This window comes from Cetorhinus maximus, chromosome 3 (assembly GCF_964194155.1).
Source record: "Cetorhinus maximus chromosome 3, sCetMax3.hap1.1, whole genome shotgun sequence".
Classification (NCBI taxonomy): Eukaryota; Metazoa; Chordata; class Chondrichthyes; order Lamniformes; family Cetorhinidae; genus Cetorhinus; species Cetorhinus maximus.
The window spans coordinates 18,646,344-18,669,537 of NC_135881.1; the positions used below are offsets into that span (position 1 = coordinate 18,646,344).

The 23,194-nt window shown below is 45.3% G+C and overlaps 1 protein-coding gene across 1 annotated transcript in view; it reads right to left on the bottom strand.

The window, feature by feature from the left end:
- Positions 1 to 23,194, bottom strand: part of obscnb (obscurin, cytoskeletal calmodulin and titin-interacting RhoGEF b) — a 691,209-nt gene that overhangs the window by 617,888 nt on the left and 50,127 nt on the right. The window contains exons 5-7 of the mRNA XM_078536828.1: positions 9,664 to 9,930; positions 6,501 to 6,785; positions 3,549 to 3,821 (exon numbers count right to left, since the gene is read on the bottom strand). Coding sequence (XP_078392954.1) covers positions 3,549 to 3,821; positions 6,501 to 6,785; positions 9,664 to 9,930 — 825 coding nt within the window. The remainder of the gene's footprint in view (positions 1 to 3,548; positions 3,822 to 6,500; positions 6,786 to 9,663; positions 9,931 to 23,194) is intronic.

Below are 23,194 nucleotides of genomic sequence, written 5' to 3' on the forward strand. Positions count from 1 at the left end.
AGGCTTTGGGGAGTCAGGAGGTGAGTTACTCGTTGCAGGATTCCTAACCTCTGACCTGCTCTTAGAGCCACAGTATTTATATGGCTAGTCCAGTTCAGTTTCTGGTCACTGGTAACCCCCCGCCCCAGGTTGTTGATAGTGGGGGATTCAATGATGGTAATGCCATTGAACATCAAGGGGCGATGGTTAGATTCTCTCTTGTTGGGGATGGTCATTGCCTGGCACTTATGTAGCAAGAATGTTACTTGCCATTTGTCAGCCCAAGCCTGGATATTGTCTAGGTCTTGCTGCATTTTGACATGGAATGCTTCAGTGTCTGAGGAGTCACAGGTGGTGCTGAACATTGTGCAATCATCAGCAAACATCCCTACTTCTGACCTTATGATCTTGAGGCCACTTACACAGATCAACATGTGCCCCCACACATCCTGGGATCCCCTCGTCCTGCAGCGTCTTCCCTTGCCTGAGGCCACTTCTCCCCCTTCCCCAAACAAGCTCTAGCCCTGCAGCTGTTGAAAATCCACCTACGTATGGTTGATCTGGTAGTTACAGACCTGTCCGTGAGCCCCCCTAAAAGTGATGCGGTTCTGTCTGTGAAGCTTGGCGCTGATGACTGCGAGTGCTAACCGAAGCAAGGTAGACACACAAACCTTGAAGTCCTGAGCAAAGTGCAGCTAACCAAGTGCACGCCTTATATATGCTGTTGGGAAACACGTCGGTGGGAATGGCAGACAATCCAGCGGGGAGGGATGAGTCCAGCAGGTTGGCTTTATAATGATATGAATAGGTATTATAATGAGGTTCCCGATGTCCGAAGACGAGAAACGTGGCCTGCCGTCAACGGGCTGACGGGGCGATCGCAAACCAGTTTCATGACATCCTGAAACCGATTTTTGGCCTCCTCGCCAAATTGTCTGCTCACGCCACCAAGCATGCCTGATGCTAGCGGGCACAGAAAACCCTGGCCACTGGGTAAGAAATTAGGCTCATTAGCGCACCCTTTTTGGGTGCTAAGGGTGACTTTAGAGCTTGTGAGGTGAATAGTGCTGGATGCCATATTGGGACAGGTTCATATCCAGTATCCTGGCGGCAGTCATTCTATAACAGCGCATTTTGCTGGCTGCATTTGAGCCACCAATTAATGGCCACTTAAAGGCCACTTTCCACCAGGAGTTGCGGGTGCCTACTCATTTCCCAAGCAGGAGAACCCAAGCAAGGTCTCTGTCCCCCACCCCAGGTTCTGGTTATCCCCACCTTGTCTTTCCGACATGACCCCACCCCTTCACCAACCCCTTCCCCCACAACCACTTCTTAGGGCTTACCCTATTGTCCCTGCCCTGAGACCCTCACACTTACCTGGTCCTGGGCTCTGACACTTAGAATCTGGGGACAGCCTATAGTCTCAGCAGTGGCCACTGCTCCCAGTGGTGCTGCAGGGACTACAGAGCTGCCAACAAATTTGCATGGCCGGCAGCTCTCTTAGGGAGGGCTTCCTCCTGGGTGAGGGGCAAAAGTCCCATCTCCAGCCACTCCATGGAGTGTTATTTAGCTGTAGGGCAGCCGACATCGATGAGTGTGCGTGGTGATGTGTACGATTTCTGGATTCAGGCCCACAGGTACCTGAATAGGCAGTCGGCTATTAGAATGTAATTTTAAGATAGTTTATTGGATTTATTAAGAAACAACAGTTTAGATATAATACGTTATCTAATTAGACAGAAAACAAAGTATACGACCCATAACAGCTCATGATAACAGCATTCCATTCTCTAGTTGAAGTGTTAGGAAACTTCTCCCTCAATTTTCCTCTTCCTCCTCTGGTTCATCTTCCATCTGAAGAAGTGCCCAATGAGCACTGCCACCTCATCAGCACTTCAGCTCCCTACCAACAGTATGACACCAATCTATATACTCTTTTTGGGGGGGCTGGTAGCTTACTTAGTGTCAATCATCTATCCAACTATTCTGACCAATGGATACAGGACAGGTACCCAAAATGTCAGGGTGGTCACCACCCCTACTGTGCGTCACCCCACTAGTGGTCGGTTTTTTGGTTTACATCTTGCTGAGGGTCATATCTAGGTCTTTTCTAAACACTTGAGAGATAAGGGGGTGCACAGGACGCCATCTAACAACTCAGGAATCTGAAAAAGGCAGTCTGAACTAATTGACCTTGCTGTTTCTGAAGACTGTTCAGAGGTCAAAGTGTTTAGAAAGAGGCAATCAATGCTGCTTAGAAAATCGTATAAAATACAGCTTATTAAAGGCCCCAATTTCTTACACCCCCCTTTCCCCCCAACCACATCTTAGGGATTCCCCTACTGTCCCTGGCATGAGACCCTCACACTTACCTGGTCCTGGGCTGACACTTAGAATCTGCGGACAGCCTATAGTCCCGGCAGTGGCCACTGCTCCCAGTGGTGCTGTTGAGACTACAGAGCTGCCAACAAATCTGAGTGGCCAGCAGCTCTCTTAGGCAGGATTTCCTCCTGGGTGAGGGGTGAAAGTCCCATCTCCAGCCACTTAACGCTCCTTGGAGTGTTATATAACTGAGGGGCAGCTGACATCGGTGGGGATGTGTTCTCCACCAACCTTTTCCGTGGCAGGATAGGATACTCCATCATCCGAAAAATGCTGCCCATTGTTCCTGATTGTCTTCCCCATTCCAAAACATACTGATATTTTATGAAGTATGGTTCCACATACCAAATGCCCTGAAACTTCAGCCAAAAATCAATCCCTGTTTGGATTGAACTGAGACAGTAAGTATATGACTGTGGAGGATTATAGCTGAATTCAAACCTCCCTTCAGCTAATATCCATACACATATACTTTCCAGCCGAAAGAGAGAGAGAGAGAGAGAGAGAGAGAGAGAGAGAGATAGAGACAAAGAGAAATAGAGACAGACAGGTTGATAGAGATATAGATAAAACCAGTAAAACCCGGAAATGACTGGTACTGGTCTGAACTGGTTCCATTTTAAGGTATAGAACAACAGTTCGGACCAGTACCAGTCATTTCCCAAGTTTTATTGTTTTTCCCTTTTGGGATAGGTAGGTAAATTGTTGATATGGACAGACAGATAAATAAAGAATGTAAACAGGACTGAGAACTCTCGTGATTTTTTTCCTTGACTAATCCAGGAGCACTGAAGCCATCTGTAGCATCTATGCAATGTATTGGTTGACATTAATTCACTCAGACCCCCTGGATCAAGCCTCAATCCTTACATATCATATTAGGTAGTGCATTTAACCACTCAGCTGTCATGTTAATAATTCTTTATCATAAGCTTTATGAATTCAATAACTTTCCCATCTATTACTTAAGTTACATGTGTTTTTACTGTCTGATAATCTAACTTATGGGTTGTTGCTGGTAGTCCTACAACACTCAGCATTTTTGGCATAAAAATATAGACTTTTTAACACAAAGTTGAATTTCCATACGGGCTCTGACGGTCACTGGCCATAACTTTAGCATCTATGCCAGTTCTCCTTGGTTTTCAAAGGATACAGGCTGGTCCTGAAAGACAAATTATACCTACCTATGATTTTTAAATCAAAGCTTATAGTGTCTTCTCCGCACTTGCATGCATAAGTGCCTTCATCCTCTTTTGTTGTAGTTGAAATAAGAAGCCTTTGTTGCTTTCCCTTGCTTTCTTTTGTAAACTTTTTTGTTTGCTTGATTTCTTTACCATTCTTGTACCACTGTACTTTGGTATGGGTGTCAACAGTCTCAATAAAGAACTCTGTTTTCTCTCCAAACACAGTAGTAATAGTGCGTTCCACTTTCTCTTTGTTAAAAAAGTGAGAAGTCTCTAATATGGGGAAATAAAAAAGTTAGTAAAAAAAAATTAAAATACGCTTGTTTGTTTTCAATATGTGATTAAAGAACTAATACCAGATCAAGGCATTCTTGGAGAATATATATTCCCACACGAAAAATGGCAGGTACATGAAATGTCACAGCTATTTGTGAAAACATAGTCCTAATGAGAGTAGAGGGTGAAAGGATACTGATGGAAAGGAGAGTGGAAATTACAAATGATGCATTGGTCATAATTTTCCAGTCTTCCTTAGACTCGGGGATGGTTCCAGAAGGCTGGAGAATTGCAAATGTTACACCCTTGTTCAAAAGAGGGTGTAGAGATAAGCCCAGCAACTACAGGTCATTCAGTTTAACTTCAGTGGTGGGGAAAATTCTAGAAGCAATAATTTGGGACAAAATTAATTGTTACATGGAAAATCCGGGTTAATTAAGAAAAGCCAGCGTGGATTTCTTAAGAGAAAATTGTGTTTAACTAACTTGCTGGAGTTTTTTGAAGAGGTAACAGAGAGGGTTAATGAGGGCAATGCTGTTGATGCAGTGTACACTGGAGAGATGATGGTGTAGTGGTAATGTCACTGGACTAGTAATCCAGAGGCCCAGGCTAATGCTCTAGGGACATGGGTTCATATTTCATTGTGGCAGCTGGAAATTCTGTTAATAAATCTGGAATATAAAGTTAGTCTCAGTTGAGGTGGCCATAAAACTATCATTTGATTGTTGTAAAAACCCAGCTGGTTTACTAATATCCTTTCAGGAAGGAAATCTGCCATCCTTACCCAGTCTGACCTACACGTGACTCCAAACCCACAACAATATTGTTGACTCTTAACTGCCCTCTTCCATGGCCTTGCAAGCTACTCAGTACAAGGGCAATTAGGAATGGGCAACAAATGCTGGCCTTGCTGGCGATACCCACAACCCATCAAAGAATAAAGAAACACGGATTTCGAAAAGGTATTTGATATAATGCCACACAACAGACTTGTGAGCAAAGATATAGCTCATGGAATAAAAAAGAAAATAGCAACATGAAAACAAAATTGGCTGAGTGACAGGAAACAGAAAGTAGTGGTTAATGGATGGTTTTTCAGGCTGGAAGAAGGATGAAATAGAGTTCCCCAGGGGCCAGTGTTGGGACTCTTGATCTTCCTAATATATATTAACGACCTAAACCTTGATGTAGGGCACAATTTAAAAATCTGCCGATGGTGTAAAACTTGGAAGCGTTGTGAAGTGTGGGAGGACAGTGTACAACTTCAGAGAAGGACACAGACAAGTTGGTGCAATGGGTGGACAAATGGCAGATGAAGTTCAATGCAGGAAAATGTGAAGTAATTCATTTTGGTAGGAAGAACATGGACAGGCAATACAAAATAAAGGATACAACTTTGAAGAGGGTGCAGGAAAAGAGGACCTAGGTGTATATGTGCATAATTCATTGAAGGTGGCAGGACAGGTTGAGAGAACAGTTAATAGAGCATACAGCATCCTAAGCTTTATTGATAGGGGCATAAGGTATAAGAGTGAGGAGGTTATATTGAAATTGTATAAGACACTAGTTCAGCCTTAGCTGAAGTATTGTGTCTAGTTCTGGGCATCGCACTTTAAGAAAGATGTGAAGGCATTGGAAGAATGCAGAAAAGATTCACAAGTATGGTTCCACGGAAGAGGAACTTCAGCAATGAAGAAAGTCTGGAGGAGATAGGACTACTTTCCTTGGAGAAAAAAAGACTGAGAGGAGATTTGATAGAAGTATTTAAAATCATGAGGGGTCGGGACAGAGTGGATAGGGGAAAACTGTTCCCACTCATGAAACGATCGAGAACAAGAAAGCACAGGTTTAAAATAATTGGCAAAAGGGGCAAAAGGAACATGAGGAAAAACTTCACGCAGCAAGTGGTTGGGGTCTGGAATGCGCTGCCTGAGAGTGTGGTGGAGGCAGGTTCAAATCAAGGCATTCAAAAGGGAATTAGACTGTTAAAGAAGAATGTGCAGGGTTACGGGGAGAAGGTGGGGGAATGGCAGTAGGTGTATTGCTCATTTGGAGAACCGGTGCAGACACGACGGGCCAAATGGCTTCCTTCTGCACTGTAATAATTCTGTGATTCTGTGAAAGAGGAAAAATTGGTGACGGAGAAGTGGGGAAATGGGGGAAGAAATTTTCTTTCCACTGGTAACAAAACAAAAATCATAGCATTGGTGTGACTCTAAGAAATTATAAACATTTGTGTCAAAATATTAGGCAATCTGGCCCATTCAATTTCAGACGTCATAGTTTAATTGAGTGAAATAAACTTAAGGTTACTATAATGGTGCCTAATGTCACTCATTGAAACTGATGAACACTCATTTTGGCTTAAAAATGAAATCCAATTTTGTGTAAGTCACTCATAAAAACAAATCCAAAACTTCATGTTTAAATGAGTTAATTATCAGTTTGATTTCCTAATCCTAAATGATTTTGACAGCTCTGGTACAGTCCTTTTTGATTTAAGATGGCTTTCCCTAACACTAATGATGTTATCTTTTAAATGAACATAACAAATTAATTAATTGATTTTATATTGCACAATATTTTAACTATCCACACCTTAATTTAATTGGCACTAAAACTCCAGCTTTGAGATGACATGCACATTTACTGGTAAATGCTTAGCATCATACACACCCTTTACATAGAGCTGAAATGACATTTTATTGCCATCACAAACACATTCGTAAATCCCAGCATCTTCTAAAGTTACATTGTTGACCTTCAAGATGCGGCGCTGATCCAAAGTTTGAAATTCATACTTCTTGCTAGACTTGATCTCCTTGCCATCTTTTGTCCAGGTTACTTTTGCAGCTCTAACAGAAATCTCAGCAACAAACTGAGCTGTATCTTTCTGCGAAACAGAAATAATCTCCTCTTCTGCTGACTTGTTTCTGAAATTCACTGGCGCCACTGGCAATGCTGTTAAAATAAGCACATCCTTTAGCTTTTTTTTCTTTTTACAACTAAGGTTATTTTCTGTTTACTTTTAGACTTCTTCATGCCCCATTCCATTCCCTGACGAACAATGTGCAAAGGCAAAACAAAAACAGAATTACCTGGAAAAACTCAGCAGATCTGACAGCATCGGCGAAGAAGAAAAGAGTTGACGTTTCGAGTCCTCATGACCCTTCAACAGAACTGAGTAATATTAGGAGAGGGGTGAAATATAAGCTGGTTTAAGGTGGGGGTGTGGAAGTGGGGGGAGAGAAGTGGTGGGGGCGGTGGTTGTGGTTGTAGGGACAAGCAAGCTGTGGTAGGAGCAGATAATCAAAAGATGTCACAGACAAAAGAACAAAGAGGTGTTGAAGGTGGTGATATTATCTAAACGAATGTGCTAATTAAGAATGGATGGCAGGACACTCAAGGTACAGCTCTACTGGGGGTGGGGTAGAAAGACTAACAGGGCATAAAAGGTATAGATTTAAAAATAATGGAAATAGGTGGGAAAAGAAAAATCTATATAAATTATTGGAAAAAACAAAAGGAAGGGGGAAGAAACGGAAAGGGGGTGGGGATGGAGGAGGGATTTCAAGATCTAAAGTTGTTGAATTCAATATTCAGTCCGGAAGGCTGTAAAGTGCCTAGTCGGAAGATGAGGTGCTGTTCCTCCAGTCTGCGTTGGGCTTCACTGGAACAATGCAGCAAGCCAAGGACAGACATGTGGGCAAGAGAGCAGGGTGGAGTGTTAAAATGGCAAGTGACAGGGAGGTTTGGGTCTTTCTTGCGGACAGACCGAAGGTGTTCTGCAAAGCGGTCGCCCAGTTTACGTTTGGTCTCTCCAATGTAGAGGAGACCGCATTGGGAGCAACGAATGCAGTAGACTAAGTTAGGGGAAATGCAAGTGAAATGCTGCTTCACTTGAAAGGAGTGTTTGGGCCCTTGGACGGTGAGGAGAGAGGAAGTGAAGGGGCAGGTGATGCATCTTTTGCGTGGGCATGGGGAGGTGCCATAGGTGGGGGTTGAGGAGTAGGGGGTGATGGAGGAGTGGACCAGGGTGTCCCGGAGGGAACGATCCCTACGGAATGCTGCCAGGGGGGGTGAAGGGAAGATGTGTTTGGTGGTGGTATCATGCTGGAGTTGGCGGAAATGGCGGAGGATGATCCTTTGAATGCGGAGGCTGGTGGGGTGAGAAGTGAGGACAAGGGGGACCCTATCATGTTTCTGGGAGGGAGGAGAAGGCGTGAGGGCGGATGCGCGGGAGATGGGCCGGACACGGTTGACATGGTTCTTCTCCGCCGATGCTGTCAGACCTGCTGAGTTTTTCCAGGTAATTCTGTTTTTGTTTTGGATTTCCAGCATCCGCAGTTTTTTGTTTTTATCAATGTGCAAAGGCAACTTCTTTCCAGACTCTTCTACAACCAACTAAATCAGAGTCAATTTTTGTCAAGTCTTTAAATTTAACTCCAGGGATTAATTTAGTTCCCAATTCAAAGCTAACCGGGTATATAAAGCCATAAAAAAGTCAATAAATTTTAGGTATTACAAATAGGGGATAGTTTAAAAAGGCAATTATAAATTTATTCAAAACATTGGTTCAGCCACAGTTAGTATTGCAATCAGTTTTGAGCACCCCATTAACAAAAGGATATTAAAGCCATTAAAAAAAAACTGAATGTTCCTTTACCAGGATGATGCCAGATATGGCAATTGCAGAATGAGACTAGTTTCACTGGAGCAGTGAGGATTAAGGAAATTTGATAGAGATTTTTTAAATTATAAAGCGTTTTGATAGAGAATAGGGAAAGGCTATTTCTTCTCCATGGGGAGTCAATGGCACGAGGTTATCAATTTAAAATTATCACGGAGTGAGGAGAAAGATTAGGATAAATTTCTTTTTAAAGGGACTTTGCTTTGCTTTGGCAGGCAGTTGAAGGGGAAATCATTACTTCTTTTAAGAGAAAAATTGGCTAAATATTTGACAAAGAGGAAGTTAGAAGGCTATAAGGGCAGAACATGAGCAGGTCAGGGAATTGAATTTGCATTGATCTAGCAAAGGAGTGGCACAGACACATGGGACAGATAGCCTTTATAGTTCTATAGTTTACAGTGTTCTAAAGTCAAGAAAATCATGACAAAGAATTATCAGTTCAAGAAGGCAGCCCACCTCTACCTTCTCAGAGGCACTTAGGGATAGACAATAAATATCAACCTTGCCAGTGATGTGCAGATCTCAAGAATGAATTTTCAAACACATGATATAAGCTATGTACAGCGAAAACATTTTTTGTTCAACCACTGGACTCACTATAATTAGCTAGAAAATCAAAGTTAAAAGCATAATTCTGTGCGGAAGGAACAAGATTCGCCTTTGAGTAGCACTGAACATCAGGAAAATAACTGAAATTCAAAAATATAGCAATCCCACACTCACATTCTGTGGAATGTTACTTTCACTAACATCTTTTTGGTTGCCTGAGGGGGGCAACAAAATCTTTTTTAAGCTGCACAAATATCCTCTTGGTTGTTTCACTAAGAAACAACATTAACAGCACGCTCATGATACAACCTCTAATGTAATGTATTTACTAGCCTACCAATTGTGCATTTCTTCAGAGTACAAATTACCACTCTTACCACTCCAGAACACTGGAATATTTATATGCTTCCCAAGTAGTAGTCTCCACTGATACACAAGTATAGCACAGACTTGCGTACTGAAACTGTCAGGACCTGCACACTTACAAAAAGCTCTACACCCTTAAATTAGGGTAGAAATTGATCAAGGGAAACTACTTCTTGAGCAAACAATAACAGAATGTAATAAGCAACCAAAAATCGACAGCAATAATTTACTCACCTTTCACTCTTAATTTAGCAGTGCTTTCAGCATTGCTTGCTACAAATTTCACTTCAATGTCATTGTCCAATGACTTCACTTGTTTAATTATTAGTGTGTGTGTATTTTTAGTTCTCTGTACTATGTAATTCTGACTGCTTTGTATAGCCTTTTCATTTATGAACCACATCCCTGGAGCAATTGTAGATAGTTCAACAAAGAAGGTTGCATCTTCACCTGTTGAAGCTTCAACATCTTGCAAAGGTGTCTCAATGGAAGCTTTAGGTTCTGTCAGAATGAAATATGCAATTTAGTGTTAGCTATGACATTCAAACAAGTTTAACTTGTTGTATTGATAACTCTTGCTAAAGGAGCAAATAATAAACTACCAACATTAATAATAATCAATAATGATAGATGGCCAAATCCTACACAGTATCAAGATTTGCAAACTTTATTGGTTCTATTTTGTCTCAATCGATGTTTTAATGAATTTTCCTTTTTGAACATAGTGTGAAATTATTTTATTATGGGCATTCCTATCCTTGATTTTGGTAACTTTTAAATGACTTCAGAGAAAGGCCAAATCCTTCACATGACTTCAGTAATTCATATTTAAATGGTCAGTCAGCTGGGGCAGGATTATAAACATAACAGGGGCAAGTGTCCCTCCAAGCACTGGCAAAAAAGGAACACCCACACAACATAAATAGAGGGGAAGCCACAGGTTAGATGGGTCAAAAACTGAATGCAGCACCTTTAAATCAGTTGATGACTCCAATGTTGTTATGCACACAATCTTACAGCAGTTAATCTCTCTAAGATCAGCCCAGAATGATGCCTTACTTGTTTTCAACACCAGTACCAATATCCGTGCCATCTCTGGTAGGAGTGACCACCTCACAGTCGTTATGGAGACTAAGTCCTGCCATTACATTGAGGATACCCTCCATCGTGTTGTGTGGCACTATCACTGTGCTAAATGGGATAGAGTTCAAACAGATCTAGCAACTCAACACAGGGCATCCATGAGGTGCTGTGGACCATCAGCAGCAGCAGAATTCTACTTGAACACAATCTGCAACCTCATAGCCTGGCCCAGCCCCCACTCTACCATTATTACCAAGCCAAGGGATCAACACTGGTTCAATGAAGAGTGTAGGGGGACATGCTAGGAGCAGCACCAGGCATACATAAAAAAAAATGAGGTGTCAAATTGGTGAAGCTATAACACAGGACTACTTGCGTGTCAAACAGCATAAGCAGCAAGTGATGGACAGAGCTAAGCGATTCCACAGCCAACGGATCAGACCTAAGCTGTGCAGTCCTGCCACATCCAGTCATGAATGGTGATGGACAATTAAACAACTCACTGGAGGAGGAGGCTCCACAAATACCCCCATCCTCAATGATGGAGGAGCCCAGCACATTAGTGCAAAAGATAAGGCTGAAGCATTTGCAACAATCTTCAGCCAGAAGTGCCGAGTGGATGATCCATCCTCCGGAAGTCCCCAGCATCACGGATACCAGTCATCAGCCAATTCAATTCACTCCACATGATATCAAGAAACGGCTGAGGCGCTGGATACTGCAAAGGCTATAGGCCCTGACAACATTCCGGCAATAGTATTGAAGACTTGTCGCGCCCCAAGCTAAGCTGTTCCAGTACAGCTATAACATTGGCATCTACCCGGGTTTGTGGAAAATTGCCCAGGTATGTCCTGTACACAAAAAGGACAAATCCAACCCAGCCAATTACCGCCCCATCAGTCTACTCTCGATCATCTGTAAAGTAATGGAAGGGTTCATCAACAGTGCTATCAAATGGCACTTGCTTAGCAATTAACTGCTCACTACGGCCAGTTTGGGTTCCGCCAGGGCCACTCAGCTCCTGACCTCATTACAGCCTTGGTTCAAACATGGACAAAAGAGTTGAACTCCCGAGGTGAGGTGAGGGTAACTGCCTTTAACATCAAGGCAGCATTTGACCAAGTGTGGCATCAAGGAGCCCTAGCAAAACTGGAGTCAATGGGAATTGGGGGAAAACTCTCTGCTGGTTGGAGTCATACCTAGCACAAAGGAAGATGGTTGTGGTTGTTGGAGGTCACTCATCTCAGCTCCTGGACATCACTGCAGGAGGTCCTCAGGGTTGTGTATTCAGCCCAACCATCTTCAGCTGCTTCATCAATGACCTTCCTTCCATCATAAGGTCAAAAGTGGGGATGTTCGCTGATGATTGCACAATGTTCAGCACCATTTGCGGCTCCTCAGATACTGACTCAGTTCATGTCAAAATGCAGCAAGGCCTGGACAATATCCAGGCTTGGGCTGACAAGTGGCAAGTAACATTTGCGCCACACAAGTGTCAGGCAATGACTGTTTCCAACAAGAGAGAATCCAACCATAGCCCTTGATGTTCAATGACATTACAATCACTGAATCCCCCACTATCAACATCCTGGGGGTTACCATTGACCAGAAACTGAACTGGACTAGCTATATAAATACTGTGGCTACAAGAGCAGGTCAGAGGGTAGGGATCCTGTGATGAGTAACTCACCTCCAGAGTCCCCAAAGCCTGTCCACTATCTACAAGGCATAAGTCAGGAGTGCGATGGAATGCTCCGCACTTCGCTGGATGAGTGCAGCTCCTACAACACTCAGGAAGCTTGACACCAACCAGGACAAAGCAGCCTGCTTGATTGGCACCACATCCACAAACATTCACTCCCTCCACCACTGATGCACAGTAGTAGCAGCGTGTGCCATCTACATGATGCACGGCAGGAATTCACCAATGCTCCTTCGACAGCACCTTCCAAACCCATGACCACTACCATTTAGAAGGACAAGGGCAGTAGATAGATGGGAACACCACCACCTGGAAGTTCCCCTCCAAGTCACTCACCATCCTGACTTGGAAATAAATTGCTGTTCCTTCACTGTCGCTGGGTGAAAATCCTGGAACTCCCTTCCCAACAGCACTGTGGGTGTGCTTACACCACATGGGCTGCAGCAGTTCAAGAAGGCAATTCACCTTCTCAAGGGCGACTAAGGATAAGCAATAAAAGCCCACATCCTGTGAATGAATATAAAAAAATTTCCAAAGCAACCTGCAAACATCCACAATCATGTTCCAAAATTGCGTCAATGTTGTAAGGAACGGGCATTTGCAGAAGGTCTGCCCTTCCCAACTTCCTAGAAAAAAATTACGAGCAGGGCAAAATGTGAGAGACTCGGGCCCGTCTGGATTCTTCCCCTTTTTTTTCAATCCACTCCACACCCCTGTTGGAATGCCAGTGTTTTGATTAAACACCGCACAATTTCTAGGCACAGAATTGCAGCTGTTGGTTGGATGTGCATAAAAACAGAAGGAATCAAAGAACAGGAATTTGGTTTTCATCTTGCTAACAGAACAGAAATCTGCGATTTTAGACTGGCTACCCAATTTAAAAATCACCCAATTTCCATTTCCTTAATTTGAAGTAGTAAATCTACCTAAGATTTTGCCTGAATTTTTCCAATCCGTTGGCATCGAGCGTCATGGTGTGTGGGACGGGGACAATATGACGCGAAGGCCAAAAATTAGTTTTATGCCATTGTGAAATCAGTTTGCAATCGTCCACTCCACCCATCAATGGCAGGTGGCATTTCCCGCCAGGTATGTCATTTTAATATATTTGCATCTAATTATAAGCCCTGCTCACCAGAATCATCCCCTCACCTCAAATTTACTGCTCACGTCGGCATGACTTCAAAATGGCGTGCTTCACGACTGCCTTTAAAAGGCACGCATCTGGCTACCTGAACTTTGAGGGGAACTCGGAGGTGAGTGCACACAACCTTGTGCAGCACTTGTGAACATCGCCCGTAGGACATCAAGGAAGAGCCGCCATGCATTCACAGGGAGCACAGGCAAGTTATTTTTTCCTGGCTGACTTTCAGTGCGGTACCAGGGCAAGGCAGCACAGACTGAAGGAAATACGCAAGCACATGCCAGGGGATGTGGGAGGAGGGGCAGAGGGGTGGTGAGGGAAGAGTCCATGCACTTAGAAAAGTTTGTCAAAAGTGAGCATTCTTCCGTAGCTGAGACCTTTCAGCCGCAGTTCCATTGACATGCTTGGAGTCGAGCCTCTGAAGTATTTCTGCCCATTGAAGCAACGCAAAAGAATGAAAATGCCACCAAATGCTCCAGAGCTTTTCACCCCTCAAGCACAGACAGCAAATTAATATACATTTTAGCGGGCAGCAGAGCAAGTAACCAATTGTGCAGGTTGTACAATCACGATGCAAAAGGTGGCCATGCAGCAGTCACTAGTGGAGGCACTCACAGCCCTTTGCAATGTCTTTGTTAAGGTTTGGACCTTTATCCAGTATGGTTGAAGCTAACAGCGCAGCCTTGCAGTGCAGATTAGGAGATTGCATAGCCTGAGCTGAGAGCACAGCATGCAGTCCAGTGGCCGAAGCTGTCGTCAATCGATCAAGTGGAGTGGGGCAGAGGTGGGTGGGGTTCGGACAGCTGTTGAGTGCACTGCACATTGGCCATCCAAATGGTGGCCTGCACTCTCCTGTATGCATAAAGTGGCCTTCAGACTAAAACAAGAGAGGTTCTTAGAATACCTATGCTAACCCACACGGCTCTCTCTTTGATCCTGCAGGAGGAGAACATCAGCATCATTGATTTAGTGGTATGCCTCATAGCTTACAGAGACCAGAAAAAAAGAATAGAGTGGTGGAGATGCCCGGCTCTGCAAACAGAGGAGCACCTCCTTCAAGGTGAAGGGGCAGTAGAGACTGCTGCGCACGCAGTTGAAGATCCACAGCGAGCCGACGCTTGTAGGTGCCTCGCTAGCCCCAGGGTCTATAGATGGTGCCTGTTATTCCTGCAGATGACCGAGAACCAGTGTTGCCAAAGACAACGCACATCTAGGGAACCGGTCTGTCACATATGCCAATCGCTGCAGGATTTAACGCCTTGTTTAACGGCACATGGAGGGCATCCACTGCCAGCGGCCATGAAAGTAACTGCGACGCACAATTGTTACAACAGCTCCTTCCAGGACTCCACAGGTGATCCGTATGGGCTCTCACAAGCCTCCACACACAAGTGTATCCAGGAGGTCACGGATGCCATCTTCGTGAAGGCACAAAACAGGATCAGAAAAGCCAGGAAGCAAGAGCGCAGGGATTTGCGCAGATCTCAGGTTTTCCACAAGTGCAAGGTGTCATCGATTACACTCACGTGGCGTGTCAACTATGTAAATCGCAAGGACTTCCACTCGCTGAATGTTCAGCTGGTGTGCAACCACCACAAACACATCCTACAGGTTTGTGCATAATTCCCAGGTAGCATTCATGGCTCCTACATCCTTAAAAATCTCAGGTCCTTTAAATCTTTCAGGGTCCAGAAAGGCTGCAGGGTTTGCTTCTCGGGGACAAGGGCTACCCACAGAGGACGTGACTGATGACCGATGCGGCCTGAGACTGCAGCAGAGCGACAGTATAACGTGGCTCATGACACCAACCGGAATTTGGTGCAGCAAACAACAGACATTTTGAAAATGAGGTTCCAGTGCCTCGAAAGGTCTGGTGGAGCACTGCAATACAGACTCCAAAGGGTGTCACACATCATCGTCGCTTGCTGCACGCTCCACAACCAGGCGCTTTAATGGGGGGAGGAGCACCTGGTTGAGGAGGAAATGGAGGAGCTGCAACTATCCTCCAGCGAGGAGGACGTCGCAGGGGATGACGATTATCAGGTCCTTAAAGGTGAGGATGCCAAAGATGAGGCCATCACACTGGCCAGACGAGGCAGGTGCGCTCGGGAGGCCCTTGTAGCCGCAAGATTCGTGGAGGAGGATGACGATATGCAATGAGGGCAGTCCTGACATCCTCACCTTCCATCTATGAAACTTTGATTCCTGTGTAGCTGATGGCAGTACACATACCCTCAGTGTCCAGGCTCATATCATGGAGATGCAGTGGAGGCCCTAAAAGTCGCTAGATTCCAGGAGGATGATGATAACGACATGCAGTGAGGGCACTCCATAGATCCTCACATTGCCTTCGTGAATGTCTGACACCTGTCTGGCTGAGCGCAGCTCGCTTGCGCTTTGTGATCATGGTCATATCATGGAGATGCAACCGTGAAACGTTAAATGCACCTGATCCTTTGTCAGCCTTCAGCATCTGACCTCTTCAGGAGCACAGTATCACTGGTCACAGATGCTGAAGAGATGGGGAGCCACCTCAAAAGGTGCTGAGAGCACACAGAGAGAATGACAGAGCTCTGTGATGCCTACCCACAACATTTTGGCACCAATGACAAGCACCATTGAGGTGCAGGCATCAGTAATGTGTCCTGGGAGTGTGAAGTCAGACCATCACTTAGGTCTAAAGGTTACACACTGCACAGGGAAGAGGTCCTGGACTGAGACACCTGCCTCTATCTTGTGCAGGGACCAAGGTTTCATATCTGAGTGATACAAACATTGCTCATCATAACAAGGAGCCAGAGGCAAGAAGGCATTCTTGGGAATTTATGTACAACAGTGAACATTAAGTACACGTGATTAACACCCATTCTCAGGCTGAGCAATTACATCTTGCTGTGGCTCAGTTCATAGCACCCTTGCCTTTGAATCAGAAGGTTGTGGGTTCATGTCCCACTCCCGGAAACTAAGAACTGTGAATGTACTCGAAAAGAGTTACATTCTGTGACTGTTGATAACTCAAAAGAGTTACATCTTTTTAACCTTCCAATCCCTGCCACTATGTTATGGTGCTCTCAAGACATCCACAACGGAGGTGGAGACAGCCTGCTGACTCCTATGCCCTGTCTGTGATAACCTTGGTGGGCGTGCTCTGGAGGGCCTAGACCTTGAGGCCATGGCCAGCTTACGGGGTCCTGATGTGTGGCAGTGGCATCCTCCTCAGCCTGTGGTGCTAGAGCTGCTGGGGTCACAGGAAGAGAGGATTTGGATGGGCCGGACACTCTGAGTCACCTGGGTGGATTGCCCCACAGTGTGCACCAGCTGATCCTCCTCCCTGTGGGTTCTTGAGGACCCCTGCTCACACCTTGAGGAGAAAGGGAAACTGAAGAGGGATCAAGCTGCTCCACACCGCTCTCGCATTAACACTGTTGGAGGCCAATTATGGTGTCAGCGATCGAGTTGAGCCTGCGTAGCAGTGCAGAACCGATATCCTCGACTCACATCTCCATGGCAGCTGCCATCCTACCTGTGTTGACTTCGGTACGTTGGCATGCCGGCACTATCACCTCAGACAGAAGACGATGGACTCATACCTAGCACAAAGGAAGATGGTTGTGGTTGTTGGAGGTCACTCATCTCAGTTTCAGGACGTCACTGCAGGAGTTCCTCAGGGTAGTGTCCTACGCCCAACCATCTTCAGCTGCTTCAAATATGACCTTCCTTCCATCATAAGGTTAGAAGTGAGGATGTTCGCTGATGATTGCACAATGTTCAGCACGATTCGCGACTCCTCAGATACTGAAGCAGTCCATGTCAAAATGCAGCAAGACCTGGAAAATATCCAGGCTTGGGCTGACAAGTGGCAAGTAACATTCGCACCACACAAGTGTCAGGCAATGACCATCTCCAACAAGGGAGAATCCAACCATCGCCCCTTGATGTTGATGATGGCATTAACATCACTGAATCCCGCACTATCAACACCCTGGGGGTTACCATTGACCAGAAACTGAACTGGACTAGACATATAAATACACTGGCTACAACAGCAGGTCAGAGGCTAGGAATTATGCGACGAGTAACTCGTCTCCTGACTCCCCAAAGCTTGTCCACTATCTACAAGGCACAAGTCAGGAGTGTGATGGAATACTCCCCCACTTGCCTGGATGAGTGCAGCTCCTACAACACTGAGGAAGCTGACACCGTCCAGGACAAAGCAGTCCGTTTGATTGGCATCACATCCACAAACATTCACTCCCTCCACCACCGACGCACAGTAGCAGCAGTGTGTACTATCTACAAGATGCACTGCAGGAATTCACCAAGGCTCCTTCGACAGCACCTTCCAAACCCACGACCACTATCACCTAGAAGGACAAGGGCAGCAGATAGATGGGAACACCACCACCTGGAAGTTCCCCTCCAAGTCACTCACCATCCTGACTTGGAAATATATCGCTATTCATTAACTGTGGCAGGGTCAAAATCCTGGAACTCCCTTCCTGACAGCACTGTGGGTGTACCTACACCACATGGACTGCAGCGGTTCAAGAAGGCAGCTCACCACCACCGCCTTCTCAAGGGCAACTAAAGATGGACAATAAATGCTGGCCCAGCCAGCGTAGCCCACTCCCATGAACGAATAAAAAAAAAACTCCTCCATCATGTCTTGCAATCTGAGGAGTGCAGTGGACATCCCTTCCTGATGTTTCCGAACTTGCATTTGCAGCTCCAGCAACTGAGGAATGGCTGAGTCCAGAGGCTCCTCATCTGATTCAGACTCAGCAGACTGACCTCCAGCAGTACTTGAGTGCCAGAAACCTAGGTTGTCCCTGTCACCGCCTGCTGTGGTTCAGATCGTGCGATGTGCTCACTAGATTGTGACCACAAGGCTCCTCTCGAACTAGGTCCCACCGAGGGGTGTGTCTCTGCGCTGGTATAGGGTGTGGGTGAGTGCTATGACATGCCTTCAATTAGGGTGCGTCATCAGATTCTTCTTCCCAGTTGTCTTCGGGGCTCGATTCAAGGACCTGACTCACGGACACCGTCGTTTGCTTCTCAGATGTGCCTGCAAAAGCTAGGAGAGATGAATGGTGCATGACGGGAGACTGCCAAACAGGGTAACTGACTCACAGTCTGGTTGTCTGATAGATGTTGCACTGCTGGATCCTCACTTGGTTCAGCACCGCCGACCTCATCTTCAGCACAGAAAATGTACAGATCGTCGCCGACCAGTTGGATGAGTCTATTTTCAACGTCTTTTTTTAAGTCTTTGATGTTGGGCATTCCTCTACCTGTGTGTCCTAGACCATAAGATATAGGAGCAGAAATTAGGCCATTCGGCCCATCGAGTCTGCTCCGCCATTCAATCATGGCCGATAAGTTTCTCAACCCCATTCTCCCGCCTTCTCCCCGTAACCTTTGATCTCCTTACCAATCAAGAACCTATCTATCTCGGTCTTAAATACACTCAATGACCTGGCCTCCACAGCCTTCTGTGGCAATGAATTCCATAGATTCACCACTCTCTGGCTAAAGAAGTTTCTCATCATTTCTGTTCTAAAAGGTCTTCCCTTTACTCTGAGGCTGTGCCTTCGGGTCCAAGTCTCTCATACTAATGGAAACATCTTCCCCACGTCCACTCTATCCAGGCCTTTCAGTATTCTGTAAGTTTCAATCAGATCCCCCCTCATCCTTCTAAACTCCATCGAGTATAGACCCAGAGTCCTCAAACATTCCTCATATGTTAAGCCTTTCATTCCTGGGATCGTTCTCGTGAACCTCCTGTGGACCTTCTCCCGGGCCAGGACATCCTTCCTGAGATACGGGGCCAAAAATTGCTCACAATATTCTAAATGTGGTCTGACCAGAGCCTTATAAAGCCTCAGTAGCACATCCCTGCTTTTATATTCTAGTCCTCTCGAAATAAATGCCAACATTGCATTTGCCTTCCTAACTACCGACTCAACTTGCAAGTTAACCTTAAGAGAATCCTGGACTACGACTCCCAAGTCCCTTTGCACTCCAGATTTCTGAATTCTCTCCCCATTTAGAAAATAGTCTATACCTCTATTCTTTCTACCAAAGTGCATGATCTCACACTTCCCCACATTGTACTCCATCTGCCACTTCCCTGCCCATTCTCCCAACCTGTCCAAATCCTTCTGCAGCCTCCCCACCTCCTCAATACTACCTGTCCCTCCACCTATCTTTGTATCATCTGCAAACTTAGCCAGGATGCCCTCAGTTCCTTCATCTAGATCATTAATGTATAAAGTGAAAAGTTGTGGTCCCAACACTGACCCCTGAGGAACTCCACTAGTCACCGGCCACCATCCATTAAGGACTCCCTTATCCCCACTCTCTGCCTCCTGCCAGACAGCCAATCTTCTATAATGCTAGTACCTTGCCTCTTACACCATGGGCTCTTATCTTACTGAGCAGCCTCCTGTGCGGCACCTTGTCAAAGGCCTTCTGGAAGTCCAAGTAGATAACATCCATTGGCTTTCCTTTGTCTAACCTACTTGTTACCTCCTCAAAGAATTCTAACAGATTTGTCAGGCATGGCCTCCCCTTGATGAAACCATGCTGATTTTGCCCTATTTTATCATGCACTTCCAAGTATTCTGAAATCTCATCCTTAATAATGGACTCTAAAATCTTATCAGCGACTGAGATCAGGCTAATCGGCCTGTAATTTCCCGTCCTTTGCCTCACTCCCTTCTTAAACAGGGGGGTTACATTAACGATTTTCCAGTCCTCTGGGACCCTCCCTGACTCCAGTGATTCCTGAAAGATCACCACTAACGCCTCCACTATCCTCTCCCTTTTGTTGTGTGCCAACTTGTCCTGCATGAAGACAGATGAAGAGAGTGTAAGCAGGACATCTGCTAAGCCAGTTGAGAAGGATGCCTGGCATGTGTGGGTGGTGAGTGGTGCCACGGACAGGATGAGGACATGATCCGCAGGGCGGATGAAGGTGTGTTTGAGAGAGTGAATGCTGATGTCCCTTGAACTGGCAGTGAGTGAGATCCCTGTGGACGTGTGATGAATTTGTGGGTTTGTGAGTTGAGAGTGACGAGAAGTGCAACTTACCTTGGCAGAACAGAGGAGATCATTCACCCTTTTTCAGCACTGGGTGGCTGTCCTCTTATGCAGGCCTTGGCGCTGACCACCGCTGCCACTGCCTCCCATGCTGGATTGGTGACCTTGCTTGCTGGTCTTCTCCACAGCGGGGGTAGAGGACTTCACAGCGAGCCTCCACTGCGTCCTGTCAGCACCCAAGGGAGGCTCGCTAAACTTGAAGGCAGCATGTTTCCTCTCTTTGGCATCCTTGACTTTGCAGGAGCTTCCGATCCCTTAGAGAGCGCTAGCTTTGTGCAGGGGCACCCTTTAAATACGGTGTCCGTATTACTGAAGGTCTGAGATGATGGGTGAATCAGAGGCTGCCCTGCCAGCGATCCGGCGTGTTTCCGGGGAATGCACTATCAATGAAGTTGGACATGCCTGGAATGGGACGATACGGCGCAAAAACCCTCCATTGCAGCCAGCGGGTAAAATGTCCTTTTTCCCGCTTGCTACCACACTTTGTGCAAATCTGGGACTATTACCCACTTTGATTATATGACTTAAGATCTTGGAGGAATTCAAGCACTTGTGCTTTATCCGTAAGAAGCGGGAGATTAAGAACCGAGATAATGCAATCTGAAGAAAACTGATGTGTGTACAATGCGGTCATCAGCAAAGAATGGATAAACTCTAAGATTTTTCACCATGCCACTTCTCATTTTCCATTAACCTGGAAAATATTGCCAAGATATTTAATAAGTAAAATCGACAGTGAGACCAAGGAATAAGCCTCCAAAAAAAATTTGAGCTATAATTCTGTGAAGTTCAGTGAAAGGTCAAGCATGGGGAAAAATTGGCTGCGAATTTACTGCAAGGCCATTTTGTGTTGATGGTCTAAACGACTTGTACCATCCCCCACCCCCAAAAGGGTCTAGTCAGAATCAGGAACTTAAAGAAATAGCACTGGAAAATTGAATGGGGCCAAAAGGTGACAAATCCCCTGAACCTGATAATCTACATCCTAGGTTTATAAAATAGGGGGCTAAAGGAGATAGTGAATTCACTGGTTTTGATCTTTCAGAATTCCCTAGATTGTAGAATAGTTCCAGTGAATTGGAAGGCAGCAAACATAAACCCAATATTCAAGAAGTGAGGAACAGAGAAAACAGGGAACTGCAGGCCACTAAATTACAAAAACGATTCTGGAAAATTGGAAATAAAAATAGAAAATGGTGGAAAAACTAAGCAGGTCTGACAGCATTTATGGAGAGAAAAACAGAGTTAACATTTCAGGTCAATGATCTTTTGTCAGAACTATAGGCCAGTTAGCCTGACTTCAGTAATAGGTAGATGCTAGAATCTATTATTAGGGAAATGGTAACAGGGCACTTGGAAAATAATAACTGGGCAGAGTTAACACCGATTTTTAAAAGGGAAATTGTGTTTGACAAATTGTTAAGAATTTTTCGGGGTTGTAACTAGCAGGGTAGGTAAAGGCGAACCAGTGAACATAGTGTATTTAGATTTTCAAGAAATATTCAAAATTATTACACAAAATTGAAGATCTTGAGATTCAGGTAATATGCTAACATGGACTGAGGATTAGTTAACAGGTAGAAAGTAGGATGAAACAGGACAATTTCAGGTTGGCAGGCTTCATCAACTGCAAGGATTAGAACTTGGGATATAGGCAGTTTAAATTAGTGGACAAGAACATGGCAGATGGAATATAATGTGGTGAAGTGTGAAGTTATCCACTTTGGTAGGAAAAATAAAAGGAAGAATATTTTTTGAATGGTAAGAGATTGGGAAATGTTTGCATTCAGAGGGACCTGGGTGTGTTTATTAGATATGAGACAACATGTTTAATCTAAAAGAAAGGCCGTTAAAAGAAAGGCATATTCAAATGGTGTATTTAAATGAATAAGATAAAGGTAGATCAGACTATTGCTTCAAAGTAAAACAGGAAAGCAGGAACTGAGGAAAAACATGGGGTAAAATTTAATGATTGCAACTGGGTCTTGCACACAGCTTGGAAAACGGATGGGAGCCCTGTGTCGCTTCTCTCCAGCGGGCCCGATGCAATTACAAGGTAATCTGGCAGTTACCTGACAGCATCAGGTCTCCCACGCAATTAAGCCTCCAATAGATCAAAAATCCCACCCCCAAGAGCTGCCGGCCAATCAAAGGCTGGCAGCTCTCCAGGATCAGCAGCGCCATCAATAGCGGTGCACACTGCCTGTATTACCCTGGGGCCTACAGGAAGGATCCGGCATGGAACCTCAGACAGAGTTGAGTGTGAGCAGGATGGGGTTGTGAAAGGCTGGCAAGGGAGGAGAGGGGAGTCGGAAGCTAGTGCAGGGGATGCTCCCTGCTCCCTCGCAAGGCTGTTAACAAACCCAATTTGGTTTGTTAGGCAGCCTCCCTGGATGTCAAGTCCTCCACTCTCTGCAGGTTGAATACCAGCAGTGGAACGATAAGGCCCTTATGGAGCCACCTTAATTGGCCTCTGGGCACAGGAAGACTATCCTGCACCACTCTTCATGCCCAGAGTTTGTCTAGGGGGAGTCGGGAAGACAAAGGGGTCCCCACCCCACGCCTTCCTGCTGATCAAATGGCCCCACCATCTCTAAAGTTGCCTCGGGGGGGAGGCATTAAATTTTGCCCATGGAGATGGCTGATTTACACATTATAAACACTTATGAGGAACAATATGGCAACTTTCAGAATGTTTTTCCATATAGGGTAGTAGCAGCTAAAACAGTGGAATT